This window comes from Chamaea fasciata, unplaced genomic scaffold (assembly GCF_029207755.1).
Source record: "Chamaea fasciata isolate MVZ Bird 193981 ecotype frontalis unplaced genomic scaffold, bChaFas1.0.hap1 SCAF_3, whole genome shotgun sequence".
NCBI classification, from domain to species: Eukaryota; Metazoa; Chordata; class Aves; order Passeriformes; family Sylviidae; genus Chamaea; species Chamaea fasciata.
The window spans coordinates 104,966,853-104,990,181 of NW_027094088.1; the positions used below are offsets into that span (position 1 = coordinate 104,966,853).

The window sequence follows — 23,329 nt, forward strand, 5'->3', positions numbered from 1 at the left end:
TCTTCCATTTAAATACTTCTCAGAGTCAATAATTTGCAGGAAAACCAGATAAAACATGGAAGAGCTGCTCACTAAGGGAGACCCTGCTCTGTCCCTTTAGGGTCCATCTCCCCACTGACAACATATGACTATTTAGCCTTCTAAACTTACATATTCTGAAGCACAGCAGGAAATCAGAGACAGGATAGCACAGTGCTTGCTTTGAAGGTACCTATCAACATCTCTGAATGTGGCATGTGTCCACTAAGAGGAGGGAAGAACCCTAGCAAACATAACTGTGCAGCACTGTGAATGCACATGAAGATATTTTCAGTGACAGCCTTTATTCTGGCACTGTAGTTTTTGGCTACCTGAGTCAAGAATTTAACACTTCCATAAAGCACATTCATGAGAGAGGGGACACTCACATATTTTAGTTACCTAAAAATTCCAGTAACTCAGGACTCGTTGCTAGATCCTCATCTTTGGAGATGAATTTCATGATATCATTGAACATAGCTCTTCGTTCAGAGATGTCAGATTCCCCCACGAAGAGAACTTTTCTGGGCAGGAGTGGAAGAGAAACCTGTGGATATCGTGCTGTCAGTCTCTGGTACAGCTCTTCGATCTCGCTGTACTTCTTGGAAACCTGAAATGAAAATGTGTTGCCTGGGTTAATTCCTTTACAGGAGAGACAGGAGCAGCAAAGCAGCAGTTTAAGTGCTGTGAAACATTAACTGTGGAAGTGGAAAACCATATATTAGCAAGGAGCTTTACACATGGCCTAGCAAAAGCCTGTTATGTACCCGGTGAATCCTCAAGCATTGTTGCTGGTCTTCTAATTCTGTTATTAAAATCCACTGCTTAATGGAATTAAAGTTCATTGCCAGAATCCATTTGACTCATCAGCTAATGAAATACTGGGAAGGTCACTGCTCCAGATACTTTTCTGAAGGCAGGAATCCTTATCCACTCAAAGTAATGCCCAGTCCTGAGAGACAAGAGGGAAGAAAAGCCCTGCCTGGTAGGTATATGGTGGAGAAAGCTGCCATGTCTTTGCACCACTGTCCCACTCCTCACTCCTGGTGGCTCCAGTGCCCTTTGGCTGCTTAGGCCTAAAAAACTGCCACATTTTTCTGCCCTGAAGAGTTCAGGACACAAAAACCTAAGGGCAAAGACCTCAGCTGACCCCTGACTATTCAGTTCATCCATGAGAAAATAAAAATCAACAACTTGGCCATGGCCTAAAAGGTTCTCATACAGGGAGAAGATGCCAACAGTGAATGGAGTCATTCCTTCTGTGGACAAGGACAGGAAGCCTGAGGAGAAATAAGGCTCAAGATATTGCAAGGAAAGCAATAGCTAAGGGAATGTTGGTTTAAAAAGGTGTGGCTTTTATGCCACATTAAGTATTGAATTCAGTACCTTAAACCAATATACAAAACCCACACACAAACAGAACACTACCTCTAAGTGACATTACAGATGCAGTGAGGGTGACTTCCCTGCTCTGTGGTGTTATACAGATAATATATTTGTCAAGGCCCTCCACGGACCCATAAACTACCGAACTGTTTCAATAAATACAAAGATTTAAAATCAACCCAAAAAGTAGTGCTAGCGGAGTGCATAGGACACAGATACTCTTTTAGGGTCAAGCTCTCATCCTCCTGTAACATGTGTTGCTGAACTCTAAAGAAGTGACTCTTAATTTACACTGCAGTACGTGCAGTAGTGTATACACTGAGATGAATATAAAAGATAGAGAAACTCAAGCACCACATCTTGGAATGGAGTAATGCAGAGTCTCCCACCAACACAGTGATAAAGAAAGTCAACCTAACAAAAAGCACAGAAGGGAAATGAGTTATAGATCAATGCAAAATCCCTACACTGCATCTGTACAAGCAAACTAAACAGCATCAGGCATATTCCCAGTCACTGGACTCTGAGTGCATCTACTAGAAACCTAATTTACAGTGTCTACTGGAACCTGACAATGTCTGGCACAGTTCCTACACTCTGGGCAGCTATCATGCCCCCAGATAACTGTTCAGCCCAAGATTTGGCCCGGTGGAAAAACCTCTCAGCAGCCAGTTTGGGCACTGATGCACATTGCAGATGGTAAGGAGGTTTAATCCTGCACATGCAGCCAGACTGTGTCAGCTGCCCTCCAGGCCAGGGAACTGCCCTGCAGGCCCTGACAGTAACAAGCACACCTCAACCAGTACACTGATTCAGATGTTGGCACAAAGAGCAATAACCACCTCAGCCTTCACGCTTCCCTGCCTTTCGCAGTAATTATCAGGCTAGCCAGATGATTTGGAAAAGCATTTGCATTTCTGCTGTACAGTGTTCACTGTGGGTTCAGTGTCCAGTCACAAAAGGCAAGCAGCTTTGTAACAAAGATTTGAAACACAACACCCAACCTGAGTCGACAGGGGAATGAAAAACAAGAATTTCAGACTTGTCCTGTGAAAGCAACAAAGGTTAAGTGCGAGTAACACTGTGCTCCACATGCAGGATCTGAAATGCCATTCAGCAACCAAGCACTAAAGTGAGAGCAATAGAGATGTTCCAGAACATCATAATCTTCCCTCTGAAAGACACCCCAAAAAGAGAGGGGAAAACAATTCCAGAGCTTCTGAACTGCTGTACAGTTTTAGTTCACCAGATCCCAGTAGCACCCTGAACCTGAGGCTCATGCCTGAGGCCCCCCACCAAAAAAAATACTATGTAAGCACAAACATAAGGGCAGTAAGGAATTCACTGGTGCTCTTTTAAAAGAAAAAAACATCATTACCCTCCATCCAGGAAAAAAAAAATTAAGTCTGATTTGCGAAAAACATTTAACATCTAATTAATTTCAATAACTACCAAATTAATTTCTGAAAGCGTTACAAGACAGCAGCCAATCAAGATTATGCCAAAACAGTTTTTTAAAATACTCTAACACTGAACTGAGATACACAAACTTATTTCTTTCCCCACTTAATTTTCATTCCTCCTCTATCAAAGTCTGTAAATTATTCATAAATCTCAATTTATGTCTAATTACACCACCGAACCTAAAGCAAATGCACACTCTCGCATCCCATCGCTAATTGCGCCTTTGTGGATCTGCGCGGGCTTTGAACAACAACGCCGGGAAGGCACACGCGCCACGGAATACCAAGCGTGACAGCACAGTCCCCAAAGCATACTAATGTGCGTCCCAGGGGCCGCAGCACACCCAGCAGGCCAATATCCAGCGGCGCCGGGATGCCCTCTGCTGGAACACCCCGCCAGACCTCCAGCCAAAACCATTCCCCGCTCACCTAAGCCCAGTGCCGGCCCCTGGCAGCCCCTGCCGGCTGGGGCTCCTCACCCACCGTGCCTGTGCCTCGGGCTCTGTAGCCACGGGCTCCTCGACACCCTGGCTCAGCTCTGCTGCCAGATTTACCTTGGGTTTGGTGCTGGGAATGCAGAGTAAGGCTGGCTGAGCCCAACAGCCCCAGACTGGTGCACTGAGAATCGCCAAATGGTTTGGGTTGGAAGGGACCTTACAGATCATCCAGTTGTATGGGCAAGGACAATTTCCACTAGACCAGGTTGCTCAGAGCACCCCCCCAATCTGGCCTTGAACAATTCCAGGGATGGGGCAGCCACAGCTTCTCTGGGCAACCTGTTCCAGTGTCTCAGCACCCTCATAGTCAAGATTTTTTTCCTTACATCTTATCTAAACCTTCTCTTCTTCAGCCTAAGGTCATTCCCCCTGGTCATTTCCAGGTCCTTGTAACCAGTCCCTCTCCTGCTTTCTTACAACCCCTTTAGGTCACCCTGGAGCCTTCTCCAGGCTCCCTCAGTGTCCCCACAGGAAAGCTGTCCCAGCTCTATGAGCACTTTTGTACCCTTCCTCTGGATCTAACAGGTCCATGTCTTTCCTGTACTTGGGAGCCCAGAGCTGGATGCAGCAGCACAGAGGCCTTACTCAAGTGCCAGACAGGTTCCACAGAGTGCATTTTTACAAGTCAAATCCCAGACATGATGTAGAGCATTCTCACACCTTTCCAGTCAGAAAGCACTGTTCTGCCACAATTCTGGACCCTTTCAATTTGACATCTTCTGTCAATTTTCCAGGAGAAAGGTGTATCAGCATGTAACAAAATTAAATCTTGCCTTTCCTGGTTATCACTTACAGCCCTTTGAAAATCATCGATGGATCCTATGGCCCAAAATGTCAGGATTAAAAATAAGCACTGCTCTAAACCCCGTTTTATCAATCCTATTAAGAAAACAAAGTTCCATTTGATTAATAACCAGATATTTTTCTTCTGCCGCCTGTAGTTCCTCCAGGTCTTGATCCTGCAGTTATCCTCTCCCCCTCCATGCCTCTAACTGAACTCTGTGAACATTGTGGAGCTAAACCCCCACCACCTGTAAGTAAGCCTGAGCTCACACGCTTCAAGGAGTTCTGTCAAGTCACAATATCAAAGGCTCAATCTGCTTCACTTCAAAAGAGTTAATCATGCAAATACAGCAAAGCATGTGCACATTTGCCAGGTCAAGACCTTATTTGCCTGTAACAATTAACATCCAACGCAGAACTTAAAAGACAGACAGGGATGGGGTGAATGTTTTTATTTTTTTACTGGGAACAAATAAATTGGTTGAATGTGATCAAGTATAGCTAGAAGGTTAAGAAAACCACCATGAAGTTCAAAGTGAAAGTCTGAAGTTTGCTGCTAATCCCACAAATCTCATGCATGTGCCTTGCCCCCCTCTTCCCAAGGGCCTCAGGCATGAAAGTACACACCAGAATGGCTGCAGGATATGAGCCTGGGACTCGCAGTTGTGTGCAGAATTTGATCCCACTCAGTATTAATGCTATTTAATGCCTCCTTTCTCTTCAAAGCTCCTTTTACTGCCCCATTTCTGACCTCAAACTTGTCTTCATGTATGTTTTGTATCTACTGCAATATTTCAACAAAATGGAGATCTTAGAGCTAATTTGAGCCCTTCTGCCAGCCAGTGCACACCAACAAAGAGCACACTTGATTTTATAGTACCTTGTGAAAATCAGGGCTACTGTGACTTTTTTCTTATAAAGCCCACTTCTTAACACTGTCCAAAAAGGGAGATCCAGCATCTCTGTCCTTTAAAACAACCACTAGCCTTGGGTAGGGGAATCAAAAGCACTCCTTCTCCCAGGCAGCAAAACCCAAGCTTTCACTTGGAAACTCCCAATTCAAGCCATACCCGAATTAATGTTGCTTGGTGACCCCGTGGGTAAGCAATATGGTAGATTTTAATTACATGACCGCATGCTGTTCTCCTCATCTGTTTTGCTCAGCAGAAGAGCAAGAACTCTAATATGTCTTTTTAATCAACATGAATCCTTGGTGGCTCCTGAGCCTACTGCCACACTGGGCATGAATTTTTTCCCCCCTTTCTCACATAACAGAAGCCATAAGGTGAAGGTATTTATCTTCACAACATACCTGTATGGTCAGGAAAAAGCAACTCCAATGCACAGATTTTGAGGCCCAAAAAAACCCCAAAAAAACAAAAGGCAAACACATGCAAAAAGGCAATGATGAAAACATAAATGAATACACACCCACGTACTCATACACTCCCTCATTTTAAGAGAGGAAGACAGTTCCATAGTGAATGCCTCCCTAAATTGGGCTATGCCTGTCAAACATCAGTAGTTATTTGTTCAGCTTTGAAAAAGAAAAACCTTGACTAACAAATAACTTGTACAGAAGAATCAAACTCGATGCAGGTACAAAGAGAAGGCACTAAAGGCTGGGTGGATTTTTAATAAGGCTGGGAAGGGAGAAGTTAATTGCTAAAAAAAGCTAAGGTGTGGCTAGAGGAAATGCCTTTAAGAAAAGCAAAGCCTTTTCTTTTTGTCACAGAAAATGGCAAATCTACAGGCAATAATTAAATATCACCTTGGTAGCAGTACCAAAGAGAAAACCAATTTCCCTTTTTTGATAGTACAAGAGTATCCTGACCTTTGAAAGAAATGCAACTGACTTTTCCTTTAATTACCTGTCTTGGTTTAGATAGACAGGTATCTGCCAGGGAAGGTTGGAGTCTCCCTTAAAATGTAAGCCCCTCCCCCCCTTTTCCAAATTATTATAAATTTGCAATTAAAAGGCTGTCAGGCAAAGATTTTGGGAATAGGTATAGCAGTTCTTTACTAGGGATATAAAAATACAGATGTTGTAGTACAGAAGAATAAGCAAACAAATAAACAAACAAGAAATCCTAGAAAACCCTGACAGAGTCAGAAATACAACCTGACACCCTGTTGGTCAGGGTGTTGGAAGCAGTCCACAGTAAGCCCTCCTGGAGTGGCAGATGTGGTTCTGTTGGAGTAGAGATGGTCCCGTTGAAGAAAGAGGGTCCAGTAATGGTGAGATGGGTCTGGTCTTCCTCCAGGGATCCAATGGAAAAACTGGACACCTGGTGGGACTGTGGCTCCTTTTTATCTAGGTTAAGATGGTTTGGCTCCTCCTCCCTGTGTGGAGCAGCTTACAATAGTGCAGTGTAATGTGTAATGTCATTGATGAGCTCTTAATGGTCCATTAGCAGAAGACATTCCCATGGAAGCAGGGAAACAATGAAGAGAGATAAGTAGCACTCCACCATCTGATAAGTGACACTGACCCATTTGGGCAAAGATAAGCAATTCTGCTCCACCCAGATGGAATAGATTAATATGCTCTTTACAAAACCCATGACATTACCAAATATAACCTGAAGGTTATGCAGTTCTACAACCCATTTGCTCTATTTTACAATTAGCATTTCTTTAAATTAAAAAAAACCCTCCAGTTTCTAAGAATTTACACTTGAATGTCATCACAAAAGTGAATTTCTTCTTCTGTTAATGATTCACAAACATTTATTTGGAGGTGCCATGCTGCTGATTTTGCATAGTCCTATTAAGGCTAGGGAATAGGGCACTCCAGACTGTTTAGACCCACAGTAAAGGCTTCACAGGTGACATCTGAAATCTCTTTTTGATGTTCATCTGGGTTTTGTCATTGGGCCTTAACACACCTCTCGATCTTGACAGGATGAGAGGAAAAAGCCTCAAGCTGTGCCAGGGGAGGTTCAGGTTGGACATCAGAAGGATTTTCTTCATGGAAATGGTCCTTAAACATTGGAATGGACTATCCAGGGAGGTGGTGCAATGCCTGGAGGCATTCAAGAAATATCTGGACTCGGTGCTCTAGCATTGTTGACACGGTGGTGATCTGTCAAAAGCTGGGTCAATGATCTTAAAGGCTGTTTCCCACCCAAATGATCCTATGATTTGATGCCGGAGACCACAGCTACCTTAGAGGACGCTTCTGCCTTTCTCACCATCCTTTCCCAGGAAAACACGAGCCGCTGGAGCCGCTGGTCCCCGCGGTCCGGCTCTCGCTGCTGCCGCCCAGCGCCCGCCGCGCGCGGTGCAGGCTCTGAGGGCTGGGCAGGAGCAGCGGCTCCTCCAAGGCCTCAAGGGCAGCGACACGGCAAGGAGGAGACACAAAACACGGACCTGGCTCCCAGCTGGTCAAAAGAGAGACACGCCAAAAATCGGTATCCAGAGACAAGGACAAATCTACCTTCTCTTAACCTCCGTGTCACCACAGCGCTATGACACTGGCTCCCTCCTCCAATTTGGCAGTTTCAACAAAAGCGAAAAAAGAAGTCCCCTCTCCCATTCTGCTCCAGAACAGGCACACAGTAGTTTCTTCTTCCTCCGTTGTATGTCTCATCTCACTCTGATTTGTGATACAAATTTGATGTGTTCGATCTGCTGCCCATTGCAGCCTCGTTCTTCTCTGCCGCTCCTCAGGCTCTTAACTTCACCTGCAAACCCTCTGGGGAAGGGTCACAGCTCTTGTTTGTGCTGCTCCAGCATCCAGCAGAACAGAGAGCACTGCACAGACACTCTGGGGGCAACCTGCCTTCCCTGGCAGACACCAGGTTAAGCCATCTGCCTGCACGCAGGAGGTGTCTCAGCTCCCATGACAGTCATTGGTAAAATGACATTTTGGTGAAATGTGACTGAAGCTCAACTCACATGAACACAGACAGGCAGTGGCAGCTACATCCTTTTCAACAGCACTGCATCAATGGGGATGGGAGCTTAGAAAACCAAATGCAGACATCTAATTATGGAGAGCAGACTCTTCTACCCAGAAAAAGGCATCCCATGCCATCTGAGATGCTTTGGGGTATCCAAGGGGCTCGTGTGCAGCAGGCTAACACCACACAAGATCCATAGGAAACCCACAACCTTGCTGAAGGCCAGGTAGAAAATCCCAGGATACCTTCGAGTGCACACAGTGATTTGTGTGCAACTCTACTGACCCTCAAGCATTTCAGCCTGGAGTTGAAGCCCCTCACTGCAGCTGTCTAAAATGTAGATACCTTCCCTTTACGGTCAAAGAAGAGAGACATTTCCAGAGGATGAGTCACATCATTCCCCTTCTCCCCACTGACCATACAAGCATGGACAGACTCAGATTAAAATATCCAACTTACAGAGAGATAAGTTACGACAGGTGAATCCCTCTGTTCCTTCCAGTAATACATACAGACAAGACTCAATGGAATGAATCGATGGAAAGCATCCATCCTCAACCTCCCAGCTCACAGTTTTAAATTACTCTCACACAACAAACTATATAATATATCACATTTAGTCAGCTGAAAAAAATGTATCTGATGAGATAAATGTTATTCTCGTCAGGCTCCACCAGTTTTCTTCTTCATGAAGAATGAAATGTCAGGAGGCCTCACCGGAGGAGAAATCAAGAAGGTTCATTTCACTTGAGAAGAGCAACTGAGTGCTGAAAATCCTCCCAGAGAGACACAAGAACAGACAACCCCAGCAAGCAGAGGGGCTGCAGTACATAGCCTGTCTCTCCTCTTTATAGACAAGCTGATTTTATCAACTTATTCTTAAATGATGCAAAATGAAGCTAAATGACACCTAAGGTGTCATCAGATTTTTTCTTCCACAGAGCTGTGTGGAAATATTACATAATACAAGCAGGAACTGATGCATGAAAAGAAAGCAACTGCACATCCCCTTCTCTTATCTGCCCATGTCTGGCCATTCCCTGTCCTAAAAGAAACTTTAATGTGATTGTGCAACTCACAGGCTCAAGGAACAGGTGTAAATCTGTACTGAGTAACAAGCTCCAAAATACCCATTTTTAGCCAGGAGCAGTTCCTCAGCTGACTTTATGGAATAGCCACATGACACTGGCACACAAAAGGAAACACTGCAGGAGTGACAACAAGCAGTCAGGGATGAGGAGGGAGAACAGAACAGACTCCTATGCCAGCATTGCTGCTTTTACCACAGTTATATATAGCACAAAGTATGGAATAAATGCAGACAATCTCATTTGTTGTAAAACATTTCTTTTCAACACTGACAGATGTTTATCTGCAAATCAGATTATTTAAATAGGCTTTTATCAACTATCTTCTATGAAGTGTGAGTTACGATACAGGTCCTGGTCTACCAGGTAACCACACATTCACATCACTCTGACATTACAGTTATTGCCAAAAATCTGAAAAGAGCAGATGTTCACAGCATGCAATAGGGCGTGTCCCTTTATGGTCAGTGGACAGAGAAATGCACTTCTTGGGAGTGGCTCAGCAGGCAGCTAAACAAGATCAAATAAAAAACCCTAAATGCACCTTTTCCCATCAGCTTGACAGAGAGTCCCAGGGGCAGCAGCTTAAGTGGATGTGCACGTGCCATAGGTGAGATTAATACCACCTGTTTTAAGCTACATGCTGCATTTTCAAACCTTTACTCTGCAGGTATAATGAAAAAGACAATCCAGCTAAATAATGTTTTATATGGACACTTCCTTGTAAACCTCCCTTATTAAGGATTTTAAAATCTGTATCTAGGTAACAGACCCATTCAAATAATGTCCCATATATTTATTTCATGTTTCTGTATGAAATCTAGTACTGATACATGTATTGGAAAAACTAATTTGTAGCAGAACTTACAAAAAGCTTAATTGGTTTCTACTTGTTTATCCATAATGAAAAATGCCTTAAAGGCAACACCTGTCATCGTCACTTTTAGCTCCAGGAATAAAAAGTTCAATTACTGTGTGGATAATGGAATATACATAATGGAATAGGAATGGCAGAAACAGTACAGACTGTGTTGTCCTACCAAGGACCTTGACCTGGAGAGACTGTGATTGATGATGAAGCATCTGCTGCATCATGACAGAAATAATCAAAGCTGATTAAGAAAGTGATCACTAACACAGGTCTGATTAAATATTTACCATAAATTGAACCACATCTTCAGGCTTGTGCTTTGCTGATTTGAAGGCAGCCAGTCGGGTAACGACGACAATGTGATACTCAACATGGCCAGACATCATCTTCCCACGGATTTCCTGGTATTCTGGCACTGACAAATCCAGCCCTGTGTGCGTATTCTGAATTTGCCTAGGGAAGAAAATACACAGAGTTCAGGCACTGGCAGAAAGACTTTTAACTGTCCTTCTCCCAGTTACAAGCCCAAGAAAATCAATGCAAAGGCTCTCACTGGAACAAAACATCAGACAGACCCTGCCCTCAACACTTCCTACTCTGCAACAAAACAAACTGGGACATGACCTGTTTCCTATATTCCATCCCAAAGCAACTGCCACGAGCCACTGCAGGCAACATGGCAGGAACACAGCCTTTCTGTGAAGAGACGTGGATTCATTCAGAACAGGACTTCACTCACAGGAACTAAAAGTGCTCTTAACCCAGCATCGCAGGTGAGAAGATCCCATGATCTCTCATCAGGTTTATTTTGAGACAAAGGTCTGTTCATAGTGACTCATGCTGAGCCCTATCCACCTTTCCTTTATCTAAGAACATTTCCAGGAATGACAGAGGCAATTGCTGAAAGGTGCCATGAAAGAAAGAAGGGGCTCCCTGGAGCACAGGAACAACCTGAGGTTTGTGAAGGGCTAGCCAGGGAACTGGATTAAAGCCGAAATACAAAGGGAGCTGCTGGAGCAGACTGATGGGCCAATTGCAGTTTCCATTTGTGAAGGTCCTTGAGGAAAATTGGACAAACATCAGGACTGAGCAAGTTAAAGGAGGACATGAACCCTCAGAGCTGCCTTCTGGTTTTGACTGTCTGATACACAGTCTTGTTGCCAAACAGCCTAAAGGGCACACTAGCCAAAATATCTTGGCTTTCCCATCATAAATCCTACTGGAAACAAAATTACCTAACCTTTCATACCCATTTAAAGTAGACAACCACAGCATTAACCTCTGAGAGTTGCCAGCAGTCATAACCATCCATGGCTCCTCCTGGAGGAAAATGCCTACAGGGGAGCTACTGCTGCAGTTTACTCGATGAATTTTTTTTCCTCCTGACCACTTCCGATCCACAGAACTGTGGTGCCACCTTCCCCCTGGATTGCCACCTGAAAATATTTATGACATTTTTGCAAGAGGAATGCCGAATCATATTAGAGTGTTCACACATCAGGAGTAAGACCAAGCAGTTGCTGTTGGAGCATTGAACAGTATGTTTAATGAAATAAACAGTCTGTTTCAATAGCCTGAAAATCAAAACTGATCAACGATCCTTTTCCCAAAGCTACCCTATGCCAAGCCACAGAACACTCACTGTCACTGGAAACAAGTATTCTGGCAGTATCAGAAGTTCATCATCCAGAGGACTGAATACCCTCTGAACACATCTCTGAGTACATCCTTCCTATGTGTGAGTGAATGTTTTTTAGAGAAATCAGAAGGGACCACTTAAAAGAAAACCAAACTACGATCATTAAACATTTCTTCTGCCTTTTTAAACTTCAACCATGAGGATCAAGTTCCATCTTCCCTGGATTTCCTGCAGACTGCTGAGTTCTTGTGGAATTCTTGCCTCTTCTTCAAGTTTATACTCATTAACACAGGTGCCCTTTCACCTATAGATACACAATGTTTAGAACTTAATATACACTTTTAAGAGGCTGAGACAGTCTAGTTTCAAAATAAGATTCCTCTCATCATGTCAAAACTTGACCACTTCTTATGAAACTTGAGCTTCCCCAAGAAGGCAACCTCTGAATCTCTAATTCAAAGTCTGAAAAAAGCCTTTTAAAGAGAGTATCTTGAGAGTTCTTAATAGGATAACAAAAAACAAGGACACAGACCCAGTTTTGTACTCAATCCTCTTTGGAAGCCATGTTTAAAGCACCAGGGTTTAACAACATCTCTATCATCTCCAGTGCTTTGATGATGCTATTCTGTCTGTTCTGATTCTCTTCTCATATTCTGCAAGTCAAGGACTTCATTTTACACATCCAGACAAAATCTTGTTCTCAGTTACAGGTGACTGGCTCCAAAACAGGACCAGTAGTGCCTAAGTGTGAATACACAGGTGCCTAGCTTTCACGCAGCAGCCTCTGGGATCTGTGAGTAATAACCATCATCTGGAACACTGCCTCCTTCAGTGGCAGCCAAAATGCTGACTCTAAGGGCACCTGCCAGTAAATTCAGATGGATCTGTAGTTTTTAAGAATATACCTGCAGCAGAGGATATGCTCTTATAAGAGACTTACAGATCACAGTAGCCTTAAATACTATTAAGATCACCAAAGGACTTTGCCCACTATGGCAGACAGTACAAAGAAGCAACTCCTCATCTGCAACCACCGATGCCTCCAACCCAAATGTGCCCCCCTGAATTCCTGGAAATATGGACAGTAAATTAAGCCATCTTGTGGGGACTTTAGATAAGATAAAGGTGGTACTATTGTCCAAGCTATCTCAAGCCTAAGGAGAGGTAAACAAGGCTGGGGGAGAAGAGTGTAACACTGCAAGGAGTCCATGGAGAAGGCCAGCTCAGCAACTGTGCTGAAGGTCAGCTCTGACTGGAGGAGACCATAGTCCACTGGCTCAAAGGAAGAGACACACTGAGCACACAACATTCACACTCACACGTAGGCCTGAGGGTATTTATCCCTTCTGATGGGGCATAACAGGCTCAACTGCACATGCATGAGAGGCAGCTGTGATGTCTTAGAAGGTGTCATAAACCATCAAAGACACTCAAAGCACCCCCAGATTTATTTCTGGGGCCTTCCATCAGAGGACTGTACATGATTCACAGTGTAGCAAAAGACAGTGCAAAACTTTCTCCTGCAGGGGAGGTGCTTGGGCATGCCCACATACACCTGAATGTATATTAACCCATTAAACTATGTTTTGTGGGACCCTTACCACCAAGAAAGGCAAAGAACGAACAACAGAACACTGCTGGATCCACAAAGTTAGTAATTATCTTTCTACTTAATTGTTCTCTCTCTGCCTCCCCCCACGCTCTTTTCTATCTTTGTTTCTCTGTCTCTCTTCCATTTACTAAAGAAAATCTGCATTATTGATTTTGGCATATGATCTCATTTGCATGTTAATTTGGGTAGAAGCATCTCTCTGTAATAACCACAATAATCAGATCTTAACAGCTCTCCAGATGTGCAGTCACTCAGAAATTGCGACTGCAGCTATGGCAGCAAAAAGGTCTGTCACTTGCACTCAGGAATGATTTGCTAAGCCATGGAAGTACGTAGACGTGGCACCTGGGAACAGGGTTTAGTGGTGGATGTGGCAGTGCTGAGTTAAAGCTTGGACTTGATGATCTTAAATGACTTTTCCATCTCAAATGAGTCTGTGATTCTACTTCTGTTAACACAGAGTATAAATGACTAATTAACCTGCTTTTAACCTCCAATATGAATAAAAGGAGTAATGACCAGTGAACCATCCTCAGGTGGCCTTTAGCTGAAAACACCAACCATGTACAGATGTTCTGAGATGACATAATGACAATTTCACTGTAAGAGCTGCTGCATTAGAAAGTTCTGAAAGTGTCATGAAGTTAGTAAGTACCTTATCTATACCCCTGGGTTTTCTTTTAAAGTTGTACCAAGTCTGTGCTAAAATGTCATGGAAAATGATTAGAGGGAGGGGGAATAGCTATACTTTTGTTTGTTTGCTTTAGGCCTTATGATCACTTTCATTATCGTCTCCTACAGGAAACCCAATCCTATTATCTCTTCCATAGCAACAGAATTTCTTTTTAAATATAAAACTGATTCCAAACAAACCGAAATCAGCAGGGAGGCTGAGACAGACAGAGCGTACCCTAGTTCTTGTAATGCCCTCAAAATAAGCAGCCTTAGTGTTTTAATTAATTAAATACTGTTATTGTTATTCAAACAGAACCAGCACCTGCAAGTCCCAAGACAGAATATAGTTTCACTGCATTTTTCACATAAAACACAATTATTTTAACACGTGTAGCTTAAAAAAAAAAAAAAAAAAAGCAGCAAAAGGATAAAACTGGTTGTTTAACTTGGTCACACAGGTTTATTTTTTCTACTCTTTACTAGAATCTAGTTTATCTCCAGTTTACACTTCTGTCTACAAAACCGACAGTTCACCAGAGACCTGGGCACATGGTTAGCCTTCCTAACAGGAATCACTTCCCCCAAATACAAGGAGACCATTCACACCAGCAACACTGGTGTGAATCAGATCATTGCACAATCAGATCATGCAGGATTGGCCCAGAACAGAGGAAGTGCAAACTATAAAGGTCAGCTGAACTGAGCAGCTTCCACAGTTCACTGAAGAGCCAGGTTTTCACTCCTGTTTGGTTTTGTTTTTAAGCTGCATATAATAATTAATTAGTATTTTAATTAATCTGCTTTCTGTGCTGAAAGGCCAGCATGGGGGGTGGGCAACAGCCACCTCCAGAAAGTCAGTAAAATAAGAGATGCAAGTGTTGTGATCAGAGAAACATTTATTCCAGCATCTGTATGGCCAGGAGAGCAGTCTGTGCTTCCTCCCTTGATAAAGTCAGCCCTGCCAGCAGCACCCAGCTCCAACAACCTCTCTCCACAGGGGACCAAACTGTGACATCCCTGGTCATAACAAAAGGAGAAAAAAAAAATCGTACAACTAGTTTTATTTATTAAGTGAAGGCAAAGTACTCATCAAATAATTTATTTCCCTGTATAGTCTAACTACAAGTATACAGATTTTACAGGCTCCCCAGAGAAGTGATCACAGCACCAAACCTGATAGGGTTCAAGAAATGATTGGACAATGCTCTCAGGCACATGGTGTGATCCTTGGGATGTTCTGAGCAGGGCCAGGAGTTGGACTCAACAATCCAACTCAGCATTTTCTATGATTCCATTATTTATATGACCACAGCAAGTAGGAATCCTATTCCCAAAACAAGCATGTGGAAAAAAGAGTGGAAAAGGTCACAGCTGTGCAGCTATTTCACCTCAAAAGCTAGAAAATATGTTCACTTGCTAAAGTCTTAATCCCACATGTACATATATACCAAATTTTATCACTGAAAGCATTCCAGTTTCAGTGGGACAATTTGCAAGTGGGTCTTTTTCAGTCAAAAAAACGTAAAAATAACCTAAGTGTTCCGATTTCCACTTCCAAGGCTAAACTTGGAAAAAAATAAAAATCAGTCCTACAAAACATCTGCTAGTCACATCAGATGCATTTGAACATTTGAAGGTTCAAGGCTACTGCTTCAAGGAAAGTCCAGCCCTGATACAGCTAAATATTTAAGGATTAAAATAATGGCTTTGAAGTTAAAGTGCCTGAAATAGTAATAATTTATGTCCTAGGAGGTAAGGACCTTGCTGAATCAACACTCCTGCCTCTCTTGGCTCTTCTGATAGGAAACTGCTTTCATGTGGTCTCAAACACCTCGTGGGAATTAAAAAAAAAAAAAAAAAAAAAGAAAAAAGAAAAAAGAAAAAGTGAGCTCCATCAATTTCCCTATAAAAGACTGCCATAAGGATTTTCTTCTTAAGGCATTTCTCATGAGCATTTCTTTACCATATCTAGGAAAACATCGGGTTTAAAAATTTCATGCAACGGAGAACAGCAACCTCTACACCACTTCATAGCTTCGAGAAGGTGAGAAAGGAGAATTAACTCTTTCTGCCTATCCCTGGGCTTCCAAGCAGGGTGGGCACGAGAAGGAGCACCGGGGTGCCGGGCACAGCAGCGGGAACGAGCACCAGCCAAAGCACTGGGGACACCGCGCCTGGAAGAGGCCGCTGCACAGCCCAGGACAAATCCTCATTCCTGCCCACCCACCTCGAAACACCGACAAGGAAAAGATGTTCCCGGAGGGCGACAGCACACGCTGCTCCAGAGTGGACGGCAAACGACCCGGAGTTATCACAAAAGGAGAGGGCACACAGGATGGGCCAGGGATCTGCCCCGGCTGGGAAATGCAGGAAAACTGGAGGACATCTGAAGTGCCCCGCGACAAACGCACGCAGAACCATCCGGCTTCCCCTCAGCCTCCGCCACCGCGCACTTTCCTTTCCCTTCCCTTCTCTCCTTCCCCCGCTCCCTCGCCCGGGCCGCCCCGCCGAGGCTGACGGGGGCGCGGAGTCGCTCCGCAGCCCCGTGCCCGGTACCTGGTGGTGACCAGCACGGCGGGCGCCGGGCCGCGCTGCTCCATGGCCGCGGGAGGAGGTCCCGCCTCCCTTCCCGGGGCTGGACCGGCCGCCCTGCCGGATGTCAGGCGGCGGCGGCTCCGGTACAAAACGAGTGGAGGAAAGAAAACGTCCGGCACGGGGAGGAAAAGAAAAACCATGGCTCGTAGTCGGCAGGATTCGAACCTGCGCGGGGAGACCCCAATGGATTTCTAGTCCATCGCCTTAACCACTCGGCCACGACTACACCGACGGGCAGGAGCGCCGCCGCGTAAACCCCATTAACTCATCCCTGCGCTTCCTCTTCTTCCCGGGACCAAAACGTCCCCCGAGCCTCGGTGCATCCCTGGGCGCTTCTCTTCCTTCTCACGGGAAACACTTGCACACGTGTCCCTGCCCGGAAACAATGGGCACGGTGCTGCTTACCCAGCCCCATCCCGAGGCAGCGTCAGCCGGGTGCAAAGCACGGCCACTCCCGCAGCCCTGGCCACAAACCTCGGAGGGCCTGTGTGCTCCGAAGTTTATTTTGGGAAAGAAGAGGGAAGCAACTGGTCTTTCTGCTGCCCCTCAGGCTCCCGCGGCCAGGCTGGGCAGCCCTGGTTTGTTCGCAGGCTGCTGGGCGTACCTGGGGTCTTGGTTGTCCCACGGCTTCTCTGCGCTGGGGTGCAGGGCTCCTGCAGGGCAGCTCTTGGGGAAAAAAGCTTCGCACCGGGCACAGCTTTGTGGAATCACGGAACTACAAAGTCGCTATGGTTGGTAAAGACCTCTGAGATCATGGGATCCAATCGTTTACCCATCCACCATGCTCACCACTAAACCCTAATTCTAAGTTGCTACATCCACATGTTTTTTTTAACACTTCCAGAGACAGCAATTCCACAACTTCCCTGATCAGCCTGTCAGAATACCTGACCACTCTTTCAGTGAAGAATTTTTTCCTAATGTCCAATTTAAAGCTCTTTAGGTGCAACTCGAGGTGCAACTTCATCTGTCAGTTGTTACTTGGGAGAAGAGACTGACCCCCACCTGGCTGCACCCTCCTTTCAGGTGGTTTAGAGAGTCATAAGGTTCCCCCACGAGACTCCTTTCCTTCAGGTTAAATGCCACCAGTTGCCTCAGCTGCTCCTCATTACATTTGTGCTCCAGACCCTTCTCACCAGCTCTGCTGTCCTTCTCTGGCCAGACCAAAACCGCAGGTGATGCCAGGGAATATTTTAAAAGTGATAAAAACCAGATGCTGACACTGCATCAATGCAGCCAGCCTCCAAACAGGCTCAGCACCTCAAGTGGGCATGAAGCAGTGTCCCCAGAGAGGAACAGCCCTTGAAAGAGGACCTACTGAGTGGATTAAGACTTTCCCAGAAAGGAGCAGCTGGAGGAGTTTGGGGTGTGATGAAAATGTCAAAATCGAGAGAGATCCAAAGTGGCAGACACAGAACAGTCTTTTGATGTTTGTGGTGAAACAAGAAATCTGGAACATGAAACTCACGAGTCCAAACAAAAGGAGACTTCATAGGTGGGGTTCCTTCCTAAATCCCCATTGTTTTTCCTCCCTGCCACTACAAACCTTTTGTTAAGCAGAGTGTAAACACCACCACCCAGCTGCAGCCTTTCTGGCACAAGAGTTGCAGGTTCCAGAAGTGCTGCAAGCCACCATAAACTGCTTTTGGAACATGAATCATTTTCATGTGGCCTCTGAAGGGTTAAAAAGCCCTGGGGTGGAGTTCCTGAAAGCATATAATGAATAGTTTTATGGCTAAACAAATTGCTTCTCTAATGGCATTTTTATCCCCATTTGACTTCCTGCATAATGCAATTTATTCAGATAGTAACAAGGAGTAAGCAGCTGGCAGTTTGCTGTATGAGACAGCAAAAATGTAGCAGGACCTGAGCCATGAGTTCCCACTGAAGCTTGTCGTGCTCGCTGAGCAGTGTCCTTCCAGATGTTGCCAAGTGCCTGTTGAAGGTGCTTCAAAAGCTTGGGATTTTTTTCCCCAAACAGAAGTGTCTGCTTGGCCCCAGTAAGCTGCCACTCTTTGTCCTGGAGAGGCTGTGTATGCTATGTCTGTGCACTCATGGAGAATCAAAGCACTGCCTGTTTATCTGATTTCCAAACAAGTTTTATCATATACGGGCATTTACAGCCCGTATCGTCCTAATATATGAATAAAACAAGTGCCTCAGTGATGCTAACCTCTGAAGTTGTGGAAATAATCAGCTGATTTTCCCATGAGGTTAGGGCAAGGTCTTTGTTCAGATGGTGACTGTGAAGAGTGAACCTCTGCATAAAAGGTGAACACAAATCAAACCTGTCAGGAGAAAACTAATATGCCAGTAGAGCTGTCTGCAGGAGCTAAGCCTCAACTTGCCTCTTTGAGAAGAAAGCTCCCAGAATACTTGGAGTTTGATTCCCATGTTACTTTGGATGCCACACAGAAAATTTCTTCCACTGGACCAATTTTTTGACTCAATTATCCACTGGAAACCTTCAGGGGAAAGCCTATGGGAAAATGTGCAAAGAATCTGAGAACCAATACCAGTAATAGTCATCACTTAAAAACTTACGTTTTCCTACCTGCTGCTTGGGTTACTCTTAGCTGTTCCTCTCTCTTTCATGGTCTCCTTTGACTCAGTGAAATTGTCCATTGGCAAAGGAAAGACAAATAAACTCTCTGAAGTTTTAGGATGATTTTCTTTGGGATTTATGGCTTTTTTCCCTGCCTTTTAGCTCTGCAGGACTGACTGGTATGGTACATTGCTTGACTTATTTTTTATCTATTCTTTTTCTGGGTTTTTTTCCCCTTTCTTTCCATACCCTCAACAAACTGAATCAGCATATTCGTGCAGTCTGTATTTACTAGCCTAATTTATGCATAGGCTCTGTAGTAAAACTATTAATTAATTTGCATAGAATAACTGCCTAAATACAAGCACTTGTTCTTTCACTGCAGGTATGTGTGGTACTGTACTAGACCCTCTGTTCTTTCTGCATAAATGAGGCAAGGCCAAAGATGACTGCTTCAAGTGGGAGAAGATACTTGAAGAAAAGGGGGTCAGTCTGATTTCAGTCAAAAGCCTCTAGAAAGTGAAGGAAAAGAAGGAGTGGGAGTAATTAAGCTCAATAGGAGGTTGAAGGAGTTTTATATGTGTTCAGGATGTCTGAGCATTGGGAAGTGTCTATGTAAGAGGAGCTCATGCTGGAAAATGGTATTGTCCAGGAAGGCTAAGATAATAACCCTCCCAACAGAGAGGTAATGGAGAAGCCAGCTTTTAAACAAAGAGTTTATGGAGAGATCCATAAAACCTCTTTAACGAGAGGTGTAGCTGTTTCATGAGTCAAGTGGCTGTTTCTGGTTTTACTGCCACCATCATAAAAATCTTTCAGCTGTCATTTCACAGGAATAAAAGGAAAATTAGTTATTCTTAGAACTCAAAACTCAGATACCTTCTATAAACAAATCTCAATTGCAATACAATATCATCACAAATGTCATGATTTTGGGACACCTTTTGACATTTGGGTTCTGTAGTATGGTTCTGCTGGTCTGGGAGTACTTACTACATAACTACATAGCTATTTTATGGCCTGTGTCCTAAGCTGACTTCCTTAACCTTGTTTTTACACTGACATCATCTAGGTTTCTACTTTACCCAGTGGCTTATCACTTTGTGCTAATGTCCTGGGGTGACTGTGTGGTCCAGTGTCCCCATAGTCTTTTTTTTTGTTAGGTTTTTTTATTTTGTTTTGTTTTTGTTGTTGTTGTTGGGTTTTTTTTTTTTTTGGGGGGGGGGTTGGTGGGGTTTTTTTGGGTTTTTTTGTTTTGTTTTGTCTTTGTTTTGTTTTGTTGTTTTTTGGGTATTTTTTTTTCCTCAGAACTGGGTCTGGGGACCTGGGACAGCTGTGAAACAATATGCACTGGCAGGACTCTCAGACCAGAGGGCTCCTGGAGGCTCAGCAGCAGCTGGTAAATGAGTTGATACAATTTTTCCCCACTTCTCTCTTCCCTTCCATGACCAATGTTTCTACTCTGCTTCCACAGTACTTCTCTGCTCTGCTAACCACTGACTACACACGGGAGCAGGAACTGCAGGTGTTTTCTTCAACACAAGGAAAAGCCCTGAAAAATAGTGTAAAGGGGTTGAGGTGGTTCTTGTGCTCCTGAGTCAGCTCTTACCAGGTGAAGTGGGCATCCCCTGCCACCCTGCACTGCTCTCATCAAACCTCTGCCCTGAAGTGTTACAGATAAGGGAGACACGGCTTTGAGCCTCCTTCCCAAATCCTGCTCCCAGACATTCAGCACAGGCCCATGGTGTGTGGGTATTACAGACTGAATGCCTCAGATACTCAGCTGAGAGTGACTTAGGCTTAGGTACAGCTCATCAGTTTTGTTCGCCTCTGGATCCGTTTTTCTGTCCACTAGAGAGCACTCAAATACCACCTATAGATGCAGGATGGCCACTGCTGCTGACTGCAATCCCTAGCTATGTCTCATCGTGCTGGTTTTGCATGTGGTGGAGTTAATTTTCTTCATAGTATCTGGTAAACCATGACACTCACCCTTTGGGAGCTCACTGCCCAGCTTGTCTGGCACCATTCACTCACACACACAATCCCACCAACTCCAGTGTAACCCTCAGCTCGTGCTCAAAACCTGACTCTGGGACCAGTTGCACTGGGATTTTCTACAAAGCTGAAGTCAGTCAGTGATGCATTTGCAGTTAGGACTGATGTTTGTATTTACTTTTGATACACAATCTACTCCCAATAGCTAACTTTCACTGACTCATAGCTCAGAGGAGTTTTCTCAGCCACCTGCCTCAGCATGGATGTAGGGAACTGAGTGGTATGAAAAAAGGGGAAGAATCACCATATGTGCTCAAGGACCACTCACCAGCCATCTCCAGCAGGCCCTGAGGCCCTACAAAGGGTTAAAGCAAGGAAGAAAAACCTCTCAGAGCCTGTTAACATATTGAGTGATTTGTGGCTGGGGTCTGTTCATTCTGTTCGATGCAAACACACTGCAGCCCTACAGTTTAATCCCTCTGTTCTTCACAGGGGCACGGGGAGATGAGGGGTCTCCATGAGGGTCAAGGTGCGACCCCATGAACTCATCCCAGGGTTGTGTCTGTCTCTTGTACACTGAGCAGGGACCAGCTCTCGCAGCACTGCATCCCTGCTTGGGTGTGATTCTTGGCAGCTCATGGATTAGCTTTTCATCTCCCCCAAAACAGCAGGAGAACAACCGTGAGTTTATAAGCCCAGAGGAAATTGTCCACCAAATTTTGAATCCCTGGAAGAGGACTATAGCTGTAATCATGGCAGGATGAGGGGAAATCAGAGCCCTGCTTAGGGTATAGTAAATAAAATGTGGGAGGAAAAAGCAAAGGCAGAGGAACATTAAAAAAAAAAATCAGCTATGGAAACACAGTTTAAAAGCTGAGCATGGAACTGTTTTTCACCCTTGATTTGGGAGAAGTGCAATATAATTTCATTACTGAAAATGGCTGCACTAAGATTCCAGTGAGATGATCACTCACTTATCACTCCTAACACTATTTGTTTTCAGATGACAATTACAAAACCCAGATGTGAACCACTAGGAGATTTTATATTAGGACTGGGCTTCTCAGTGAGTTTCAAAGGTAGCCAAAATGGTAGATTTAAAGTTCACTCTTGTTATATGATGTGGTAAGGTTGTTGATAGCCTGTCATGGCAGTCTTTTAATCTACACACCTCCTAAAATCGGTATAGATTTATTCTGGAGAGAAGGGAGCAGAGTTATAGAGCTGTTATTTATTATGCCTCATGCTTTTCTCCCTGCTTTAAACATTTAACCTGTAATATGATGAGCCACATGTCAGGAATAATCTAGTAGAAACCATAGGTAATCCCTGCTGAAAGATGAGCCTGGCTCTTGACCTGCTGCAGCCCTGGAATTAAAATTCCAGCTCTCTTAAGTTTGGGGGTCCTAGGTGAATAATGGATAAGTTTCCTGGTAGCCAGTGAGGAAGAAAATATGAGATTTTCTGGTTTGCCTCAGCTTAATAAAACCAAACCCTAAAATACAGACAATTGTATATATTATTCAAAAATCACATCTACAGTAGATAGATACAATATATTTTCCCCTCCAAGGAAACCATGGTTTTTGGGTAGTTGAGTCTTTACATAGCAGCAATGGGAAGTATTTCCCCAGTCCAGGAGAAGTGAGCAGTCAATAACTGCACAAGTTTCCACCTGAATATGTTGTCAAGTTTTTCAAGTCCGTCTTCACCGCACACCCAATCGAAGCCGGTGCCCAAGGATTTTACCATCGCGTCCCTCACTCCCACCAAAGAAGCTCTAGAGGTGTTTATGTTTGTGCTAAGTTGTTTAGTTGGAGATGAGCAAGAGCCCAAGGCCTGCTTGGTTTTCGTGATGGCTCCTGGTTGCTCATTACCTGTGTGAAAGTGTAGAAGTGACTCCTTTATGCAGATTCCTGACTATAAGTGTAAAGGCTGAAAGTGATGGAGACCCAGGCTTCTCTGCTGAAATACCCACCAGAGCACAGTGTGAACCATCCAGGTTAGAGCTGGCCAGGTTTTGTTCCTGGATTTCCTTTTAAAATTAGGAAACCTTTCAGTGTTGTTGTTGGAACAATTCCTCTATTTTATGAGTGATTCTGGACCTGACTGAAATTCTCCCAAAAGGAAAAAATTCAACTTTTGGAATTAGCAAGAAAAAGAGAGAGGGCAGGGAGGCGAATGGGTGTGAGTATGTTATTCTTCAGCACCTCTTCCTAAAAAGGTGTGTGCAATTGCTCTGTCTGTTGCTCCA

The 23,329-nt window shown here is 44.3% G+C and overlaps 1 protein-coding gene and 1 non-coding gene across 3 annotated transcripts in view; both read right to left on the reverse strand.

Annotated features, from left to right (window-relative positions):
* Nucleotides 1-16,564, reverse strand: part of HS1BP3 (HCLS1 binding protein 3) — a 53,896-nt gene extending 37,332 nt beyond the window's left edge. The window contains exons 1-3 of one of the 2 annotated variants that reach the window (XM_066179996.1): nt 16,494-16,564; nt 10,299-10,464; nt 421-628 (exon numbers count right to left, since the gene is read on the reverse strand). In XM_066179996.1, coding sequence (XP_066036093.1) covers nt 421-628; nt 10,299-10,464; nt 16,494-16,537 — 418 coding nt within the window. In that variant the 5' untranslated portion in view covers nt 16,538-16,564. Of the gene's footprint in view, nt 1-420; nt 629-10,298; nt 10,465-16,164; nt 16,374-16,493 lie in introns of those variants that run through there. The other variant, XM_066179995.1, reaches the window with a different exon arrangement.
* Nucleotides 16,565-16,676: 112 nt separating this feature from the next.
* TRNAS-AGA (transfer RNA serine (anticodon AGA)) lies at nt 16,677-16,758 on the reverse strand. The gene has a single exon. It is a non-coding gene; the product is annotated as a tRNA-Ser (tRNA).
* Nucleotides 16,759-23,329: the final 6,571 nt, after the last annotated feature.